Raw genomic sequence first — 21,157 nt, forward strand, 5'->3', positions numbered from 1 at the left:
AATAGTGTCTTTCAATTCTTTCAAGTCTTTCGTAGCCATATTTAAAATATTTATCATTTAGATGTGTTTTCGATTTATTCATATATCTTTCATTTACTAAAAGTTCACGGAAATATAATACTTGATCGATTTATTCATATATCTTTCATTTACACAAATCTCACTCCCACTAAAGTATTGACTTTTTTTTTTTTTTCCTCTAATTTTTGTTATTATTTTAACCAGAAAAGAAAAAAAAAGTATTTTTTAAAAGTTATTGTACAATAATTTATTTATTTTAAAATCACTGGTTTTAAAAATGGTTTGTTGTATTATTATATACATAAAATTAACTTTTTAATTGGCCCCCACAAAAATCATTAATCAACATCACCGACCTTCATAATAGGATTTTAAAAACAATAGTTTGGTCATTTTAATAAATTATAGAAGACTTGTTTCAAAATTATTATAAAAAAAAAAAAAAAACCAATAATTGAAAGAAATATGAAAGAATAGACATTATAAAATAAATAAATAAAATAAAAGATAAGAATCTAATATTAATCGTTAAAGATAAAATTAGGAATATTTAGTATATAACTCTGGATTATATTTTACTTAATTATGGGGTTAAAAATCCATCAAATAATTATATGAGAATTTTATTAACGTAATTAAAATATGAATTATGTAAATAGAAAATTGTTCATAAAATATTATTTAATTGCAAACTACCCTCCACGCCTACCTAATCGTCTAGCTGGACTAACTAGAAGATAACATAATTTAATTTTATTAAATTATAAATTTAATTCCTCAATTTTTTATTTTTTTGACATTAAAAAAAAGGCGAATTAATAATTATTTAAAGGTAAAATAAACAAAAACTTCAGAATTTATTATGTATAGTAAACACATAAATACAATAAATTATGGCTTACGTTATAGGTTCCTATCACCCTCTTCCAAAATAATATTTGACTTTTTTAATTTCTGAATCCATCTCAATTTATTCCACATTTGTCTTGTTTTTATTAAATAATTTATTTTAATGGATTTATTTATTTATTTATTTATTTATTTTTACATTGGAATAAAATTAAGATGAAATTTAGATATGGGGTTGAAAAGAATGGGTTTAATGAGTAGCAAATGGAAGAATAAATTATTTTAAAAAATGAGTTGTTAAAATAAAGGCACATGGGGATGAGCTATTTTTCTCAATAATAAAATTCACATTATTCATATAATCTTAATTGCACTTTATTTATTTATTTATTTATTTATTTATTGAATTAAAAGTCAACTCTCCCCTTTTTAATGTATTATTTAAGTCATGAATATTGATCACATAAATACAAACTATTCTTTTTATTTTATTTCTTTTTTGTCTTCTTATTTTTCTTTATTTATATATATAAATAAAGGGGAGGAGAGAATAATATATAAGCAAGGAATATTCCTTTTTTACGTAATTATTGATATTTTTTTAATTATTTTATATATCCACTCTCCTCCCAGTATAGAGATTCAAGAAAGTTATGGCCTATGACTTTAGTCTCATCTCAATAACCTAGCATCTTAACTCTAGTCATTCAGAGTGGTCCAGAACTTTGAGAGAGTTTTTTTTTCCCCAAAATAATAGACGTTGGGAAGGTAATTTAGTATACAAATCCTTACACAGTAGTGTTATAGTTTTCTTCTTAGTTCGAGTCAATTTTATGATTAGGTTCGGCACTCCCAATTGTTACATTTAACTAAACCGAGTTCAATTTAAAGTATGCTCTCTTTCTTCTTTGCAATTGATTGTGTAGGGACTTCCATTAGAGAAACTCTCTCCATTGCTTTTGCTTTTCTTCCATTATGTCCCTTTTTTTACGTAGTAGCCGATCGTTCGTGTCGTGTTTGGACCTTTGAAAACACTGTTTGAAGTTGACTTCAATAGTCACTTCACTTCTATTACGACGTGTTCGTGTAAAATGTTTTCTTTTTCGATGTTTCGATGTTTCGATTTTGTGTTGTTGAACGTTCTTATCAACTCATGAAACAAAAACATACTTGGAATTATTACAAATCTTTATGAACATAATAAACTTAACTAAAACTTAATATCAGAGGGAGAATTTTACAACATTCTTTCTGCATCTACTACTTTGATGCTGTGTTCTTAAGAGGGCTCTTTCCCAAACTGGATGGCTTAGCTTCTGCACTACTCTGACCCGGTGTCCCTCGTCCACTGGCTCGAGGACTCTGCTCTCCTCTTAGCTCGCTCACCCGAGGGCTGAAAGAGCGACGAGGGCTATCGATACTTTTTCGGTCACACATTGGCGTTGCCGTGGAGCTTGTGATTTTAGGACTGCTAATATGCCTAAATTCACCACGGCTTCGAGTGATAACCTCGTCTAAAATCTCTCTGTCCCCACCGAACGATGCTCCTGCACCGAGCTCGGCTTCCTGTTCACACATTAGTATCAAACATGTCAATCAGCTTGGTGATTAGTAATTATATATCGAAGAACTGAACGGTTATGTTACCATTGCAAGATTAAACGGTAAAGCTGGCGCTTCTTCGAACTCGGCTGCATCGAGATCTTGGAGATGTGCACCTTTGAAAAACTTGGGAAGAAGGTACTGTCTTACAGGGACAAGGAGCATAATCATTAGAGGAAACATCACCCCAGCAATTGGAACCCATGTTAGTCCAAAACATATGAACAAATATACTGTTTGAAAAATGGTAAAAAGAGCAATGGCCTTGAACGGCACGGTCTCGACGAACGTCGCGTGGTAATCCTCAAGAACTCTGCACATGACAGTAACAAATTATGTGTTACTTGGTGAAATAAATTGGGAAGAAGGTAGAAAAAGGAGTGGCTGTCTTCATTACTTGTATCTTCTGCTAGGTGCAGTAAAGAGCAACAAGATTCTTTCCCAAAACTGATTACCAGGCAAGCTTTCGATAGCCATAAAGGCGAAGTAACCCCATAGAACCGATGTCGGGATCTTTTTAAGGATCGGCATGGCTGCAACGCATCCTCCCACCATTGCAGCTTGAAGCAAGTTACTGACACGCTGTTCTTTCACCTCAACAGGCAATAGATCGTCGATTTCCTTTTCGATATCGAATATTGTCTCATCAACCGGAGCGTCGAAACTGCCCATACTAGAAGCTGCTTGAATGGTTGTCTCTTTTAGCTCATTCAGTCCCTGTTCAAAAGTTTTTACATAGCTTAGTTTCAGGAGCATTTGGTACAAAAGAATGCGAAAAGCGCTTCACTCGTGGTGAACGATTCAAATAAGTTCGTGTTTATCTGAGACTACTTCACAAAAGAATCAATAAAATCGGGTCGCTTACACGAACCGCAGGCTGTTGGTAGATCAAAGGGGTCTGCATTTGTTGATATGCTTCTTGCATATTTCTATACAACTGACCCAAGCTCGCATTCTTCCTCATACTACTCTGCGCCGTTTCTACGAGTTTATTCCGCAACAACTGCAAAATGAACACAAATCTTTTAGTAAAAGGTTATAAAAATAACTCAGAAACGATTACTGGGATCGGACTGACTAGTTTACCTGGTGTTTGAGAGTAGCCAGGCTCTTCGTATGCATCGGAGATTGTGGGATGACACCATTGGAAGGAGGGATTCCCAGAAGTCCACATATTAAGGTCTGAAACAAGACAAGATTCGAACCGTTATATCGATGTAACGAGCCAGATGCCGAAAGGAAAACATTCGAGATAAGGCATACCAAGAATCCCAATAGAAGTAAATCATAATGGTAAGAAGATGGTTTCCTCAAATTGAACTCTTTCTGCTGAGCAAGTTGAGATGCAACACTATGATCGAAATAGTAAAGCACCGCGATCATCGTAGCCGGGATGAAAGCTCCACAGATATAACTAACAGGAACGTCGACCATATCCTGCAACGTTGTGATGAAAAACAATCAGTATTTCAGTACAATCAGGCAGAGATTCAGTAGAAAACTGATTAGCCTTACCTTAATAACAGTCCAATTTTCGTACGCACCGTGAGACCACGGATTCGGGCTAAAGAGTCGCCTCGGGATTCCTTGTGGGACACTTTTTGAGGGTATATAGGAAATACCTGTCCAAACAAGAACCATGAGCGGCACTCCATAGTCTGCTATCAAGCTTCTGAGCCAACCTGCCAAAGAGAAACTATAAATGACATGAAAAACTTTCTTGACCATCTCATCTTTTAGTGTTCTTCCTGATCATACCTGATCCGTATCGCCACGACCGAGCCTTTCGACTCCTTAACGAAGTGAGTAGAAGGCCAAATGACAATACCAAAGCAAACATCCCATTGGCAAACCTCCAAGAAGGTATAAACTCGATCAATGTCGCATTTTCCCGTTCCGGGATGCGAAACTCATCCACGAGTCCCTATAACAAACTCAAACCCTCAACTACTGTAACAACATATGCTTCTTCTTACACAGATTTAAGCTTATTAGTTTTCTAACTTACTTTCACTGCTTGCTGCATGAAAAGCATTGCTATAAGCATACCGAACAATTCACCGGCGAGACGTGTGAACCGATTAATGATGGAACAAGCTCCTAATATAGCCATTAAGAACAGCAAGGCTGCAGTCCAAACACACACCCTAAAGATACACAAGTTCATACAAAGTTGAGTCAACAACAAGAATTGAAGAACTTCATTAGAGACCAATTCTAGTTTGTTTGAAGCAGTTAGCAAAGCATACCATCCACTCCATGCTAGAAACAGATTCCGACCCAACTCGGGTCGTTCCTTCGCAAAATTAAACATGAAGGTATACATAATAACAGTAGGCTCTGCCACTCCTAAGATGAGCAAAGGCTGACCTCCAACAATGGAGTGAATGATACCACAAAGAGCTGTGGAGGCTAAGGTTTGAACAGCAGTGAGTACCCCATCTGTCAAAACCAGAACAAAATCAATACTCAAGAACACAAAATCAATCCAAATCTTCAAAATCCTTGTGTTTTTCCTTCTCTTTTTCAGATCTAACATGAAATTGAGAAGAGATTATGAGTTACTACTACTCTCACCAGTACTTCTCTCCAATTGTTCACCAAATGAAATGACAGGAATTGCAGAGGCAAAGAATATGTAAGTAGTGGGAGCCAAAATCCTAAAAACCAATGAAAACATCAACAAAAAAAACAACCCCAGAAGCCAAATGAACCAAAATTGCAAAAACTAAGGACCCATTGGAGAGATATTCATACCTATATCCAGCTCTCAACCCACTGGTCCAGTCTTGTTTGTAGCATACTAACCTCCCTTTAAGATCATTCTTGATTCCACGAAGAGGAACAAAAGTCTCCTCCATAATTTCAATATGGGTTTTGTTCAAAAACACTTTGGAAGTGGAAAAAAATGAAGTTCAAGTTCTGGGATTCTTGAATGACATTGGTATAGGAGAAAAAGTGCTGTAAATGAGTTACATGATTGAATGAATGGAAGCTAAAATCTGAGAAACAGAGCAAATGGGTGCGTAGAGAAGGAAGCAAAATGGTGGATTATATAAGGTGCAAAGGGGCGGTGGGGGATGAAAGGGAAGGAAGGGTAGATTTGAAGTAGACGTAGAAGAAGCGGGTCAGAAGGGGGTATGACATGAAATGAAAGCTGGCTGTCAAAAAAAACATAAACAAATAAAAGAATAAAATTTGTATGGATACTTGGTTTTGTTCATGAGAAGGAATCAGCTGTATCTCTCTCTCTCAGCATTCAATGCTCCATGGGTCTTGGTGATCCTCCATTAATGGGAGATGATTTGTTAATACCCATTGGATGAACATAAAGTTTATAGCTTTAATACATAAAACAGTACTACCACAACACAACACAACACATCTTTATTTTGATGGCTTTCCATCTTTACCATTTGACTTTTAAGTGTAATTTTAGTTTAAGGAAAAGAATCGAATTCTTAGAGTCAACCAGAATCTACAAAAGTTTTAATTGAACTTAAAATTGAAAAATTTAGTGTTGGCTTTAATTTTGTGAATTATTATTATTATTGTTGGTAGGTGTGAATGTGTTGAATTTTGAGTATAATTTAATAGTTTTGTGGTTGAGAATGAACATTTTATTCACATAGTAAAAATATTGAAACGTTTCATTTATTTTGGCCAATTATGGTCGTAAAATATGAAAATTACCGCTCTTGAAATGTCAGATGACTTCTATTTCAGAGCTATATAAAGTCATGTATGATATGTTGGTAAAGTAGACTTGAAAAATGTATATAAAGCCAATGACCAAGTTTTTTTTTCAATTGTATGTAGTTTAGATTGCATGTTTAGAATCATTAGACATAATCGATCTTGCATGTGGAGTGATTCAAATCTCAAACAAATGTTGTTAACTTAAAATATTAGATCAACAATTACTTCCCTTGCAGTGATTCTTTATCATTTGGTATTAGAATTTTCCCTTGTATTGATTCCTGATTAGTTTTAAATGATTACAAAGTAAACGATATCAATAGTGTTACCACAATAAAATACACAATTTTATTCATATATTATAGACTCTTTGATTATTACTTAAACACAATTTTTTCATATATCAATTAAATGGCGTTCGAGATTACACTAATCACTTTAGATTTTCATACCATAAATAATATAATAATATTAAATTATTAAAGATTTTAAAATTTAGTCTTATTGTCAACAAAAGAAAAGTTAAAAATATATATATTTTTTCTATGGTCAATTAACGCATTTAATTAATAACTCGTGAGATAAAAGAAATAATAGTGATAAATTATATATCACTTCCGAATAAATAAAGTAAATGTTTTCCTTAATCAAACAAAACAAAAGAAAATTTACCTTTTCTAATATTCCCTTCAAAAGTAACGTATGGTTGAAATTTTAATCCTATAAAAGAAATTAATATATATATAATAATTCAATAATTTCACGTGTTATTTATTCATACACCATTTTTTACTTTTAAAAAATTATATATATATTGAGTATTAATTATATTTTTGAACTAAATTTATATGATAAAGTTTTATTTATAATTCCAGAGTAATGCATGACATAATTTTGAACTGTAACGTTATAAAATTTGTTGAAGATCAATTGGGCTTAAAAGCCCAAATACAAAGACTTTAGGCCCAAAAATCATACAAAACAATAAATCAGAAATTATTGAACTTCCTAACAAAAACAAAATAATATTTCACATGCATATATATTTATCTAAAACAAATATACTTTAAAGGTTCTAAGTTCTTCAAAATTTAAATATTATAAAAATTTTCAAATAATTAAATCATATATATATATATATATTAAAATAATAATAATCATGTTTATCGGAATAAGATGAAACGCAAAGTGGAAAATGGGTGAAAGAGGGACGGGAACGAAAAATATATTCTCTATCCTCGTCCTCGTTTAACTAAGGAAGAATAAAAGAAAACCTTTTCTTTTTAGATTCTTAGTTCTTGTCCTCATTTAGCTAACGAGTAAAATGTTCTCTATACTCATCCTTATTTAAATTTATTCTTAATTACTAATATCTTTATCAGACTTGTATATACATAATAATTTAATTTTGTAATTTAGTCTATATATTCTAAATTTTATATGAAATTTAGTAAGAGTAAGATAATTTAGTTCCGATAATAAAAGGCTGTGTTAAGATTTAATAAATTATCTTTTAACTATAGATAAATAAAATGATGAGAAACTAAATGTATTTATAAAATTTTAAAAAAATAGTGATAAAATAATAAAAATTTATACTTAATTTCTATGGAATTTGTAATTACGAAATTATTACAAAATTTAAAGTTTACATAATAGATGGTAATAAATTAAATTTGAATGTAATAAAAATATTTTTTTAGATAAAATTAGTAACAGGCATTATGAGTGGTCCTCCAAAACCAAATTAGTCCCAACATATTTATTTTCACCAATATAATGTTTTAAAATGTTACTATTTTTTTTTTAATTAATGCAATTTCCAACCCTTTTGCATCATGAAAGTAAAATTCAATACATTCTATAAATATCTCTACACATTCTTTACTCATCATAATTAACCAATATTTGGTAATTAATGCAAATATCTGCTCACATTATACAAATAACTTATTATAAAAAATATTTAATTTTTAAAAAGTATCTTTTCGATTGATATCATAATAAAAATATTCTTAAATTAATTTTATATTTATAAGTTTTATTAATATTCACAATTTTTTTTAAAAGACTTTTAAACATTTTAACTTTTTTTTCAAAAACTTTAAAAATAACTTACCAACCTTTCAAAAATACTAATAATTTATGAGAGGATGATTTTCTTCCATACTTCACGATTTAAAAAAAAAAAAAAAACATAAGTACTTTTTCAAATATAAAAATAAAAAAAAATGTTTTTTTAAGTAGAAAAGTATTAATAAAACTTTTTAAAGTTTAAAATATTTTTTAAATAAAGTATTTTAAAAAAAAAACTAATGGTAAAGGTTTTCTTTTTTAGATTTTTTGAAATTTTAATGTATTATTGAAACTTTATGAATATTTAATTTAGACAAAATTCAAAGTTTAAAGATATTTTTATTAATTTTAGCCTATATATACTTTTTATTTAGTGTGAAATTGGTTTTTTTTCATTTATTTATCATCTTGTAGAGTTTATAAACTTATATAGAATTAAAAAAAAATTATTAAACAAAAAATTCAATTTAATTTTATAAACTCATAATTTTTTTAAAAAATATTAAAAAGAATATAGAGTAGCGCCAAAAATAATAATAAATAGGTCGAAGGTTTGAAGTCAAAAAAAAAACAATTAATTTTCTGCGTACGTAGAGAGGAGGACGTCACAGGATGGCTGTTTCTGACGTTGTGGTCTTCATGGGAAGTAAAACGCTGCCGTTTCGTGAGAATAAAGTGGAAATTTCATTCCATAGCCACAAGGACCACAAGCCATAAAAAAAAAAAAAAAAATATATATATATATATCCCATGACCTTTTACTAATATTCAACACTTCTTTTTTAATTAAATTATAAATTTAGTTTATAAATCTTTAAATATATATACACATTTTCCATATTTAATATTGCAATACTCAAATATATCCTAGGACTTTAAAAAGTGTAATTAAAAAAAAAAATCAATTTCAAATTTAATAAATTAAAACTTGATTAAACTAAATAGAATCTTATGGATTCTAAAGGAAGAAAATGTTAAGAGATTTAATTTTAATTTTTTTAATTTCTACATAAATAGATTTTTTTATGTTCATATCTCTGGATCACTAAGAAAATGAAATAATAAAACAAGTAGCAAATGGCAATAATTATTATTTTTAATAATTATTATTAGTTTAAAATTTAAAGAGAAAGGCGAAGGTCTAACTCTTTGTGATCATCCTTCTTCTTCGCCTCCCCTCCACCGTCGATTGCTTCGAATGCCGCCGCCGCCGCCGCCGCTGGATCCGCCGTCTGTGACTTCGGAAGTGCTCTGGCTTTCCAGGACTTAATGACCTCCTGTTCCTCGAAATCTTCGACAAGAAAACAGGGCATCCAAACACCATCCACGCCTCGGTTCGAATCGTGACGAACAATCTTGTGATTCTTGTTCAGATCGTGGCCATTTGTTAGAGAACCAGAACCGGTGAGTTTAGCCCTAAACCAGTTGTACGGAGCACGAAAATTCTCGACGATCTCGCTGAACTTCTCGATTTCCGTCTCGTCGCTCTCAATGCGATCACTCTCCTTCCTCTTCCTCTTCCCTGAAATCTCCATTCGCTCTGATTCAGTTCTGCAAATTCACACCAATTTTATACAAAATTAACCGAAAGAAAAAACGACTTGGAATTTCGCTACGTTGGGGGAATTTTCTCGATTCCTAACCACTTCTACTTTCCTGGATGCTTCCGGAATGACCCGAACTGTTTCTCAGGTAATTTATACGCCATTTTTTTAAATACAATTTATGTCTATAATTTTATATATTATGACATCATTAATTATTACATGAAATTTTGTAATATTTTGAACTTTTAATTTCACTGACATATTTATTTATAGATTTTGTTGGTTGGAAGGATCTTTTAAAGAAAGATATTCACATATTCATTATTGAACGAATTATTGAATGAGTTAAAAAAAGAAAACACAGAAAAATAAAATCAATTAAATTGTTCCCTACAATATTTTATTTTCCGATCAAAGAATCTTGTAAATGAAGATATTCTAATATTCCTTGTTGAATATTTTTTAATTTTCGAGATTGATATGACTATATCAAAAATTCCAATGGTATCGTATTTATTTTTCTAATATTTAAACTATGGTCGACTACATAAACTTTGATATTTAAAATATTTTTTTCTAAAATTTTATTAATTAAATAGACATTAACTTACCTTTAGTATGAAAAAGTGACGAAAAAAACGCATTTAGTATTAATTAAAAATTGGTTAAGACTTGATCAATGAAATATTAATTAAGTCCCAATATGTTTTAACTTAATCCCAAAATATTGTAACCTAATCACAATTAAAAAAAAAAAAACTTAAAATAATTATAATATTATTTAGAGGTACACATGATATACGTGAAATATTAGTCAATATTTTGGTATATAATTTTTAATTTAGTTCCTAAGGGTTTAAGAAGTCCTATAGTAAATATTAAAATTGGACGATACTTATATAATATAATATTTGATATGTTATTTGGTACAAGAGGGAAGCCATTTCCATCACGGCTTGCTTACTTATTCATTCGTCGTTCGTCGTTTAGAGCTAAGATTTATCGATTAAATGTACATCTCTACACGAGAGAGTTACTTTATTGGAGTGCAAACAATAAATAAAAACGGTTTTAAAATTCTAGGTTAGATTTAAATTTCAATATATATATATATATATATAAAAGCCTCTTACCCCAATTTAAGAAGAAAGTAAAATGGGAGTAGAGAGATTTTCGAAAGAGAGTTTGAAAGCAAGATTTAGTGAGAGATTGAAAACGGTGTTATATAGCATGCAAGCAAAGGCAACAACAACGGCTTAGCAGTATATAATTATTCGGGTAGGAAGAAATTGACAACTAGCCATATCCCTTTGTAGTATATTTTGGGTCATTTTAGCCCTTGCAGGTGTGGACACGATTTTGGTGAACGGTCTTACACTCCCATACTGACCTAATATGAAATGGTGAAAACCTATTTAGGATGAAAGTATGTAAAAGGGGTTTGGAACAGGCGTGCAACTATAGACAACATGTCTTGAACAAGCAAGACCGGGATACAAAGATGTAATATATTATTTATAATTGATTAATTTTGAAGAAGATATTCTTAAAAAAACACATCTCCTTAGACATGTCTACATATGTTACAAAGTAGCTCTATCAAATGGGTTAGCAATAATCCCTTTGAGTCTCCAAGATAGACCTCGACGAGGCTTCAAGCAAGCACCCAAGTGGAGGGATTGTTAGGGTTTGCAAGTCCCCATACGCATTCCAACAAAATGGGTCCAAGAATATGTCACCTTTTGAAGGAAACAGCTCGATATTTGCAAGTGTTAGGTTCACACAAGGCATAGAATCACTGCAACCAAAGTGCATTGGTGGGCTTCTAATATCATAACTTCCTTTGATGTCAATATAGCTTATGTCTGATACAACCACGGCTGAGGTTTGATTGAGACATCCTTTGTTGAGGCAATAGAATTGGTCTATGATGATTGGGTTTCTAACGTTGTCCATATGAATGTTATTGAAACTTACTCCTCTTACCGCTCCAAACCCACCCTGCCATGTCTTGATCCGAACACCGTTGTCTGAGACCTTGATTATTGAGTCTCGAACTGTTATGTTCGACACGCATGCTAGGGAGTTGTGATTGCCTAGGCTGCCAATGCTGGAGATGGAAAAGATCAAAGGACGTTGAGCGTATGAACAAGTAGTTTTATACTCAATAGCATCTATTATAACTATAAGAAAAACGCTATAAAATGTAACGGCCCAAACCCACCACTAGCAGAAATTGTCCTCTTCGGACTTTCCCTTATGAACTTTCCCTCAAGGTTTTAAAACGTGTATGTAAGTGAGAGGTTTCCACACCTTTATAAAGAATGTTTCTTTCCCCTCTCCAACCAATATTGAATCTCACAATTCACCCCCTTCGGGAGCCAGCGTCCTCGCTAGCACACTGCTCGGTGTCTAGCTGTGATACCATTTGTAACAACCCAAGTCTACCACTAGCAGATATTATCTTATTTGGGTTTTCCCTTTCGAGCTTCCCCTCAACGTTTTTAAAACACGTCTACTAGGGAAAGGTTTCCACACCCTTATAAAAAATGTTTCAGTCTCCTCTGCAGCCTTCACATAAAAAGTCTCAGAATTTTAATAACATAGGCCGTCACAAAATATAAAAAAACGTTACAAAAAGTCTACAATAACATTTTTCGTATGCTTCGTATCTATTATTTCTGGTAACGGATAGAGGATGTAATTATAATAAGCTTTCGATGTTACCTAATTCCATGACCTGGTCCACACGTAATATTTTGTATATCAACGTTATAAGAACCCGAACCAATTGAAATACAATCATCACCTGGGTAAGAAAAAATTCAACCTAAATTTACATTTTTGGTGGAAAAAGCAAAGAAAATGATAAGAAATAATGTTCTTGATCATAACTAACCATTGGCAACAACTGAATTGAGTATCTGAACCCCATTTGTATTCTCAATGTGAATTCCATCCGTGTTAGGACTCAAAGCAGGAGCTGTTATGTTAAGAGAATCAATATAAACATCTCTACAATTGTCGAACCTGAAGTGGAATTGTGGGCTGTCTTTGATTCTAAGCCCTTCAACGCTCAAGTTTGAGCTCATGAAGAATCTTATGGCCTGCAAAAACCCTTTCAATTCTTCATATTCTAAGCTCATAAACAACAAGATTTTGTAGAATTTGACTTGAATTAACTTACAATTGGACTATCACAAGGGCCTGCCTTTGTACTTCCCTTTCCTCCCTGAAAATTGGAATATAATTAGAAGCTCATAGTTATGTTCAAAAAGCATCTTAGTATCAATGTCATGTCTCTTACTCTGTGGGGTTTGCAGGGAAGATCCCACCATTTTTGGCCTCGCCCATCAATAACCCCATTTCCTCGAAGTGACATGTTATTAACTCGATAAAAAACCAGCCATTGATGAGCACTGTAACTCTTCGGCCAAGTGTCGGGCCCGTCTGGAGCTATGAGAGTGCCATCAACTTGAAACACAACGCCGTGTTTGCACGGCCCAGAGAAAATTGTCGATTGGATCATAAATGAGAAGCCATATGGAACAAGAATTACTGCATGGTTGTCGTTGTTGTTGTTTTTGTCGTCACTTTGACAGGCTGTGTCCCATGCCATCTTGAAGGCTTCCGTGTCGTCTGTAGTGCCATCTCCAATGGCGCCATAATGACGTACGTCGAAAAAGCCGGTGGAGTTGAAAGATGACCCTCCGTCGTTGTCGTCGGGAGGATTCGCTGGTTCGGGGGAAGGAGAAGGAGAAGTAGAAGTAGAAGCAGAAGCAGAAGTAGAAGGAGAAGGAGGTTGTGAAATGGTGAAATGGTGATGATGGTGAGAATGTTTGTGGTTTGCATGGTTATGCCATCGTCCATGAACAGGAAAGAAGAAGATTATGAGTATAATACACAAAGCAAAGGAACACAAAGGAGAGTTCATTTTGGAAACTGAAATTCTGGATAAAATGGATATGGAGAATGATGATTATATATTATAAGAAGAAAGGGCAAGGGTGGAAGATGATCATCTTTGTGTCCACGATCGAAATATGTCAAAACAAATAAATTGAGCAAAAAGAATAATTGATTGTTGTTTGAGGTAGGATTATTGAGAATAATTAGTTAATTTAAAGAATGAGAATGGATTTATAAGTAACGAATACATCTCTATTGGAAAGAACCCGGTTGGAGAAGCTCGATTGTTAATGTACTAATATATAGTTTTTTAAAGGTTAGGGAACCGACCATTTGAATTGAGCCATAGGTTTTAGTGTGGAGTTTGGAGATGATGAAAGAAAGCAAAAGTGTATCCAAAACGCACCACCCACCAAAGATTCTACGGCAAAAGAAGAGAAGAATATTTAAGTAAAAGAGGGTTAATGGAGGGAGCATTATGTGGGTTTCAGAGCTGCCATTGCGGCCTAATGGCCATTCAGTCGGTGCTCTTTTGTTGAGCCATAAAATAATAGGACGAAGGTGGGTGGGTTGGTTGGTTGGTTGGTTGGTTGGTTGGGTTTATATAAGCTGCTGCATGCCGAGCCGACCTTATCTCGCTTTCCCCGTTTTTTCAGTTTTCGTTCCACCACTTTGAGTCCATGCCATTGGCTCCCCTTTTCTTTATTGCCACCCGTTGGTTTCAGTTAAGGGCCATTAGGGTTTCAATTACTAAGTTTTGTTTTTATTTCAAAATTTGTTCGAGAGCCAGGTCCTTGTGAGTTGGAAATCTCTCCCTAACATAGGTATTTTAAAATTTTTTAAGGGAAAACTCGAAAGAGAATGCTCAAAAAAGACAACATATGCTAACTTTGGGCTTGGGATGATACAAATGATATAAAAACCAAATATCGGACGGTATGTCAGCAAAGACACTGGGTCTTGAAGAGGGGTGGACACTATGTGGTGTGCTAGTAAAGGATACTGGGTCCTGAAAGGTGTGGACATCGACTGGGCACTGAAGAGGGTATATTATGAGATCCCACATCTATTGAAGAGGGGAATGGAGTATTCTTTTAAGTGTGTAGAAATCTCTTTCTATTTAAAAACCTGAAGGGAAATTATGAATTTCTATACATGAGGGCTACCCATTTGATTTCCATAGATTTGAGTGACTTTTATATTTGATTCAATGATACTATCATTTCATAAACTTGACTAAACAGGGAGTTTGGAATATGATCTGACAATAAGAAAGGTAAATAGCGGAGTAATTCCCTTAAATTTTGATTTTGGGATTTAAACAATAGGGCACCACCCTCTCACTAGCTTGAAAATGACTTAATTTATGATTGAATCATAAACAAGTTGTTTCGTTTGAGCCGTTAGATTTTTTAAAAATAAAGAAAAAATTAGGTATCGCCTGAAATTTCGCAAGATTTCGACGAGGCCAGGGATCTCGCAACAGAACCACCCACTCTCTCTTCAAAAGCCTCGCGCCACACACTCCCTCAACCACCAAACGATTTCTTTGTCCTCAGATGTTGTACTTCTTGTGCGAAATCGTTCCCCTAAGGCGAGTTAAAATCGTACATAAGAGAACGAAACATTTCTTATATTTTAAAATTGAGACTAATGGTAGTGGTGAACTTGGATTGGGACAGACAGCCAACTTTCATGTTCTTCTTTTATAAACATTTTTCAAGATTCACATTTAAATACATAAAAAAACATAAGTACACACTAACATAATCGAGTAAGGATGACATGTACATAGTAAAAATTATTTAATTTAAAAATTCACGTGATAGGACTTATGAATAGTTACATAAACTTATTACACGCAAAATCGTAGTTTCTAAATTTATTAAATACGAAATTTAATTTTATATCTAACAAATCAATTAATTTTAGAAAAAAAAATGGAATATATATAATTATTAAAGATTTTATATGAAAATTTAATATTTAAATTTGAATTCCATGGATTACATAAAAACTAACCTTAAAATGTGCTATAAACTCAAATCTTCACAAAATCTTCTTTTGTTTTTAATATGTTTTTTTTCTAAGAAAAAGTTGTCGGTTGGGTCAACATTAACGGCTTCTAAAGTCTAAAATTATAGGATCTCATTTATATATATAAGTTATTTATTTATTTGCCTAATTAAACTATTTTACAATATTATGGTGTAACAAAAACGTTTATTTGTATAAAGGGAGATTCACGAGTGAGATTCTGTAAAGATAGAGCGGATGGAAAAAGAAACTTATGAATATATAACGAGTTAAATTACAAGCACCCTGTATTTGCTGAACGGTTTTTCGCTTTATTAACAAGTATTTTTAAATTTAAAACAAACATAATATTAAAAAAAAAAAAATGGGTGTTTAAGAACTCGAGTACTTATGGTACCATATAGTTAATAGAAACAATTTAAAGGACTCTCGACATTTGTCTCTTAAATAAGAAAAGTATATTGGTGTACTTTACAAGCATGCTTGAAAATACTTTTAGCATGCCAAAAGCATTTTGTCACTTACAGTAGATAAAAGAATTAATTTAAAGCGTTTTTAGCATCGAGAGTGGTTATAATTAAAAATGTTTGTGCTAAAACGCTCGTAAATAAACGTCTAGAAAGCAGAAAGCAACAAGAAATTAGGGTAAGTAGGTTTGAAGCAAAGCCGAAAGTGTCATAAGTCATGGCATAGGGGACCAAAGACAAGGTCGGCTGCCTCTCACACCACACCACCACCACTTTTGGCCTCCCACCATACCTAGTTTCTTTTTATTTTATTCAAAACCCCCTTTTTTTTCACGTTAGACCTTGTTTTCAACCATGTAAAAGATCGATTGGAAATTTTGTAAAATATTTCATTCTATAAAGAAATAGGGACGTTTTAAAATCATTGTTTTCTATGTTTCTTCTCGAAACATGTTTCATGCAAGTATCTTATTCATATCGATTGGAGAGATGAACAAATATCAGCGAAGACGTTGAGCTTTGAAAAGAGGTGAATTGTAAGATCTTACATCAATTGAAGAGGAAAACGGTGTAAACCTCTTCCTAGCATATGTATTTTAAAAATCTCGAAAGTAAAAGTCTAAAGAGAACAATATCCGCTTGCAGTGAACTTAGGTTGTTACACCATCCCTAACCCCATTTTGACGTTTCCTTGCGCTAGCAAAATCATGTTGGCTCAAACACTACCGTACTCGAAATAGTGATTATTGCTACAATAATAAACCCCTTGATATCAGTTTCAGAGAAAAGTAGATAAAACTTGGATTAGTTAAACTAAAAAGTTAAAAGTTGTTGGAGAAACAGTAAATAAGTAAGAAATTTGCATTAAATTGTAGGAACAGTAAAAGTGAAGAAATGTTGATGATATGGTGGTAATAGTAGTGGCAAAATTGGTGGTGAGCATATTCCAAGGTTATGTTCATTTGCAATAAGGAATTACAATCTGTTTGTTAACTACAAATCAAGGACCGTCGTTGTTGTTGTTCTATCCATCATCGAGGTATTAAGAACATACCCACCACAACCATTTCTCAACCTGATTTCTACAGGGAAAATGACCACGACCACGACCACGACCACGACCGCAGCGATACATATGAAAAAATAATATGGGCACCGGAACAAATTAAACGGGGAACAAAATAACAAATAATACGCCTTCCATTTTTCATTTTATGCTACCTACTACTTTCTACACCCTTATGTGTCTTAATACCCGACCACCTTACGACCCGAGAAAATTGCAGTGCTTCCTTGCGTGTTCTGGAATAAGCCTCATGAGCATCTCGGGGGGTACTCCCTTTAATTCTGATTCGCAACAAAATTGAAATAAATTGAAGTTAGGCATATATATCAGCAGATGGATCAGTAATTCTTGAATAGTTCCATGGTCGTTACCGTGAGCCTTGAAATTAAACAATGGAGGAAGGAAACGTCCATTTGGCAGACGAGTGCTCGGGTCACGGAGTTCATCAAAGAACGGATGAATCAAAGCCTCCAACTGTACAAATGTGAACCAGATTATTCGTCAGAGACCCAAATGACTGACTCATTTTAGAATCTTTCTTTTACTTACCGCAGTGCTTCGGAGGTTCGGAGAGTACTGAAGTAGTCTCGAAACGAGATCCACGGCTTCTGGAGGCATTCTCTTGTGGAATATCTGAAATCGAGGGCATATACAAGGGTAAATTGGTAAATTTCTTAACAAGGGGAACAGGTAACATATATGTACACACAAATAGTTTCAAGTACCTTGTGCCATGGATGAGCTTTAATTTGGGGGAATTTAAATTCTGTGTAATTGGGGTTCATGCACTTGATTTCCTCCCTAGTTGGGGTTCCTAGAACCTGCAAGAGTTATCAACAGTAAACCACTAAAGTGTGACACAAAACAACCGAAACGACCGCAAAAAGAGCTCATAATACCTTGATTATCTCAACTAGCTGATCGACTCCGCTTTCACCGGGAAATAGCGGCTGAAAACAATGCCAGAACACTTCTTAAAATTGTTTCTCGAAACAATAGTTATACAATGGTCATGTGAGAAATTCGACAAACCTGTCCAAGCAGTAATTCAGCTAGAACGCAACCAGCTGACCAGATGTCGATAGCTGTAGTGTACTCTGTCGCACCAAATATAAGTTCGGGTGCTCGATAGTACCGAGAACAGATGTAAGCTATATTTGGTTCGCCTCTAACCTGCCAGATGTAAACAAAATTAGTTTCAATGTCAGGCAGATCACGAAACAAATCGAGTATATTCCTGTCGAAAAAGGAAACGAACCAAGACTTTTGCGCTGCCGAAGTCACAAAGCTTGAGTTGGTGGGTGTGTGGATTAACCTGTCGAAAGGAGAGTGAAAAGAATCAGCAACTTATTCATCAAAATGTAATCAATGCTCAAGATAGAACGAACACGAACCAGTAAGTTTTGAGGCTTTATATCTCTGTGGCATACTCCAATACTATTATGAATGTATGCAAGAGATCTGCAAATCTGCATTGAAAGAAAAAGAGAGAAAATTAAGAATGTTAAAGCATGCACAGAAAGTTATTCTCAAAAAGAATCATTAGCCGAGTTCATCACAAAAATGAAGAACGTTATTCGGCAAAAACCTGGTAAAAATAGAGTTTCACGTAGATCAGCGGCATCCTTTGGTTCATCTTGTTATAATGTTTGATCACTCTATGAACCGTCTCGGGGACATATTCAAGAACAAGATTAAGATAAAGCTCATCCTTCTCAGTCGTTGAGAAGAAACAGTGCTTCAACGACACGACATTTGGATGATCTAGAAGACGCATGGTCTGCAACTCCCTATTCTTGTACCTCTTGTCCTGAAGAACCTTTTTTATTGCAACGGTTTCACCCGTTTCCAAGCATTTTGCCTGCAAAATAACATTTATAATATATCTTGATTCGTAAAAACAAAAATGACGAAAAGCCATCCACTGTTCATACCTGAAATACAACTCCAAAAGAACCGTGTCCTACAGCACGCTCAGCCATGTAACTGATAGTCTAAACCAAGTTTTAAATGAAAAGGAATCAGAAAGGAAGTTAAATTACATTAGTCTCAAGAATAATTTTCTCGGCATTCACCTGTTTCGGTTGGCCATTCTTTCCACCGATCGTTGTTACAATTATATGGCCTGTTTCGGTACCATTTCCATCGACAACAGTGGCTTCAATTTCCTGTTTTAATCCAAACATATACATCAGAAAAACTATATTGTTCAATCTTATATGGAAAGGATCAAAGTAAATACAAAATGTGGGTACCTTATCATCCCTAATTCTCATATCGTTCATCTCGTCGGGCAACCTGTCGACACCAATTGTACTCCCACCGTGATCCCTTATCACAGAATCAGGAACTACACTTACCGATGTCATTGGCTTCGACGTATATGCAGCAAATATCCTTCAAACGTCACGTACTTATCTCGGAATACAATCACTTATCTATGGATGTAACCTGCAACGGTCGGAAAGCTGTAAGAAGAAGCAAATAGCATGGACAGGTACAAAAGTATTCCAAGAAATTTGTTCAACAAAACAGAGAACCATCCTATAAAGGTAAGCAAGAAACGTCAAGGGATGAAGAAAAAATTAACATTATACAGATAATTTAACAGAACAAAACTCTAGCCCATAAAAATTATAAGATTAATACACCCTCTTGAGAGCAAATTCAACAAGTTCATGTTGTTCCACAGCCTAACCAGCAAATATGGTCTTCTTGTCTTGAGAAATTTCAATCAAAAGGGGATAAACATACAAGGATACATCATCATATCAGCCAACATTAATGTCGTTTCATAGAGCTCTAGAGCTAACCAAAACCGAAAAATCGAAAAACGAGACAGATAAAAGCAAAACCTAGCTAAACCCCGGCCAGGACAGAAATCTGGAAATCCGCCGCCATTGGCGGCGATTCCATCGCCTCCGCCGGATCACGAGAAGTAAAACAGAAAAAGAAACCTAAATACAAGGTCACCCAGATTTGATTCCGACGAGATTCAGTCAAAATCAAACACAGAAATCGAAACTTTCAAGCAATCCCAAACTTCAGAACAGAGAAAACGAACAAGAAAAGAATCAACATGCAGAAATCAAACAAACCCTAATGAGAAAGGGGGAAAAAAACAGAACAAAGCAAAACCCACGATCTATTTCAGAAAGAAAAGATGAAAAATATCAAACCCATTAAAGAAGAGGGGAAAACAGAAGAAACCCTTTACCGATGAGAAATTTTAGACAAAACCCAAGTCCAAAAAACGGGTTTCTGCAAGCGGATCTTCTTAGAAACGAAGAAGACGATGGAAGAAGAAGAAAAACTTGGATTGTTCTGTGTGCAAATGGGGGAATTCCTGGTTTCCTTGAAGAAATTGGAAAGATAAAAGAAGGGATTTAGAGAGAGAAAGGGGAAGGAATGATAATGCTTTTTTGGGGGGGGGTTGTTTGTATTTGTTAAATGGGTGCCTGTGAGTTGGGTGGATAATGGTGTTGCCTTCGGCTTTTTGGCTGTTTTGCCAGTCAACGAAACGACAGACCTGAATTCAAAGCTCTCATTTTTATTTATTTATTTATATATAATAATATATATATATATTTGTTAATTAATTAATTAATTAATTAATTAATGTCCATTCTTCTTTTTTTTACTTTTCTCTTCTTTCCACAGTCTCTTCCTTTTTGACCATTCAAACCTCCCCATCCCCACTTTTCCAATCTTTTCCAACTGTACAAAATTACCATTTTACCCTCATTCTTTTCCAATGGCCATGGGTGGGTCTCTCTTACCCTCCTCCTCTCTCAACTTTCAACTTCCAACCCCAAACAACAAACTGTTTTAAACCTTTCAAAACTTCTCTCAATTGACTAAACCACATAATTTTCTACTCCGTC

At 33.7% G+C, this 21,157-nt stretch overlaps 3 protein-coding genes across 4 annotated transcripts; all 3 read right to left on the reverse strand.

The window, feature by feature from the left end:
* Positions 1 to 1,979: 1,979 nt before the first annotated feature.
* On the reverse strand, positions 1,980 to 5,724 carry LOC111482127 (boron transporter 1-like). Of its 2 annotated transcripts, none has more exons than XM_023127791.1 (12): positions 5,230 to 5,724; positions 5,050 to 5,132; positions 4,722 to 4,914; positions 4,481 to 4,619; positions 4,231 to 4,396; positions 3,988 to 4,154; positions 3,736 to 3,909; positions 3,559 to 3,654; positions 3,344 to 3,475; positions 2,870 to 3,189; positions 2,518 to 2,785; positions 1,980 to 2,436 (listed from the first exon to the last, which is right to left on the reverse strand). In XM_023127791.1, exons 1-12 carry the CDS (start codon positions 5,331 to 5,333, stop codon positions 2,131 to 2,133), a joined length of 2,148 nt encoding a protein of 715 aa, XP_022983559.1. In that variant the 5' UTR covers positions 5,334 to 5,724; the 3' UTR covers positions 1,980 to 2,130. The 2 variants fall into 2 exon arrangements, with proteins under 2 accessions (XP_022983559.1, XP_022983558.1); XM_023127790.1 differs by having other exon boundaries at positions 2,131 to 2,436; positions 3,338 to 3,475; positions 5,230 to 5,333.
* Positions 5,725 to 11,289: 5,565 nt separating this feature from the next.
* Positions 11,290 to 13,732, reverse strand: LOC111481948 (polygalacturonase At1g48100-like). Its single transcript, XM_023127566.1, has 5 exons — positions 13,102 to 13,732; positions 12,982 to 13,026; positions 12,694 to 12,901; positions 12,522 to 12,603; positions 11,290 to 11,904 (listed from the first exon to the last, which is right to left on the reverse strand). The coding sequence occupies exons 1-5, from the start codon at positions 13,726 to 13,728 to the stop codon at positions 11,403 to 11,405; spliced, it is 1,464 nt and encodes a 487-aa protein (XP_022983334.1). The 5' UTR covers positions 13,729 to 13,732; the 3' UTR covers positions 11,290 to 11,402.
* Positions 13,733 to 17,094: 3,362 nt separating this feature from the next.
* Positions 17,095 to 20,738, reverse strand: LOC111482043 (glycogen synthase kinase-3 homolog MsK-3-like). The gene is made up of 13 exons (XM_023127673.1): positions 20,491 to 20,738; positions 19,529 to 19,724; positions 19,349 to 19,441; positions 19,208 to 19,267; positions 18,862 to 19,134; positions 18,668 to 18,742; positions 18,532 to 18,588; positions 18,306 to 18,446; positions 18,173 to 18,223; positions 17,999 to 18,094; positions 17,823 to 17,906; positions 17,645 to 17,747; positions 17,095 to 17,554 (listed from the first exon to the last, which is right to left on the reverse strand). The coding sequence occupies exons 2-13, from the start codon at positions 19,640 to 19,642 to the stop codon at positions 17,472 to 17,474; spliced, it is 1,230 nt and encodes a 409-aa protein (XP_022983441.1). The 5' UTR covers positions 19,643 to 19,724; positions 20,491 to 20,738; the 3' UTR covers positions 17,095 to 17,471.
* Between the last annotated feature and the right edge of the window lie 419 nt (positions 20,739 to 21,157).

Source organism: Cucurbita maxima, unplaced genomic scaffold (assembly GCF_002738345.1).
Source record: "Cucurbita maxima cultivar Rimu unplaced genomic scaffold, Cmax_1.0 Cma_Scf00007, whole genome shotgun sequence".
In the NCBI taxonomy this organism is placed as follows: Eukaryota; Viridiplantae; Streptophyta; class Magnoliopsida; order Cucurbitales; family Cucurbitaceae; genus Cucurbita; species Cucurbita maxima.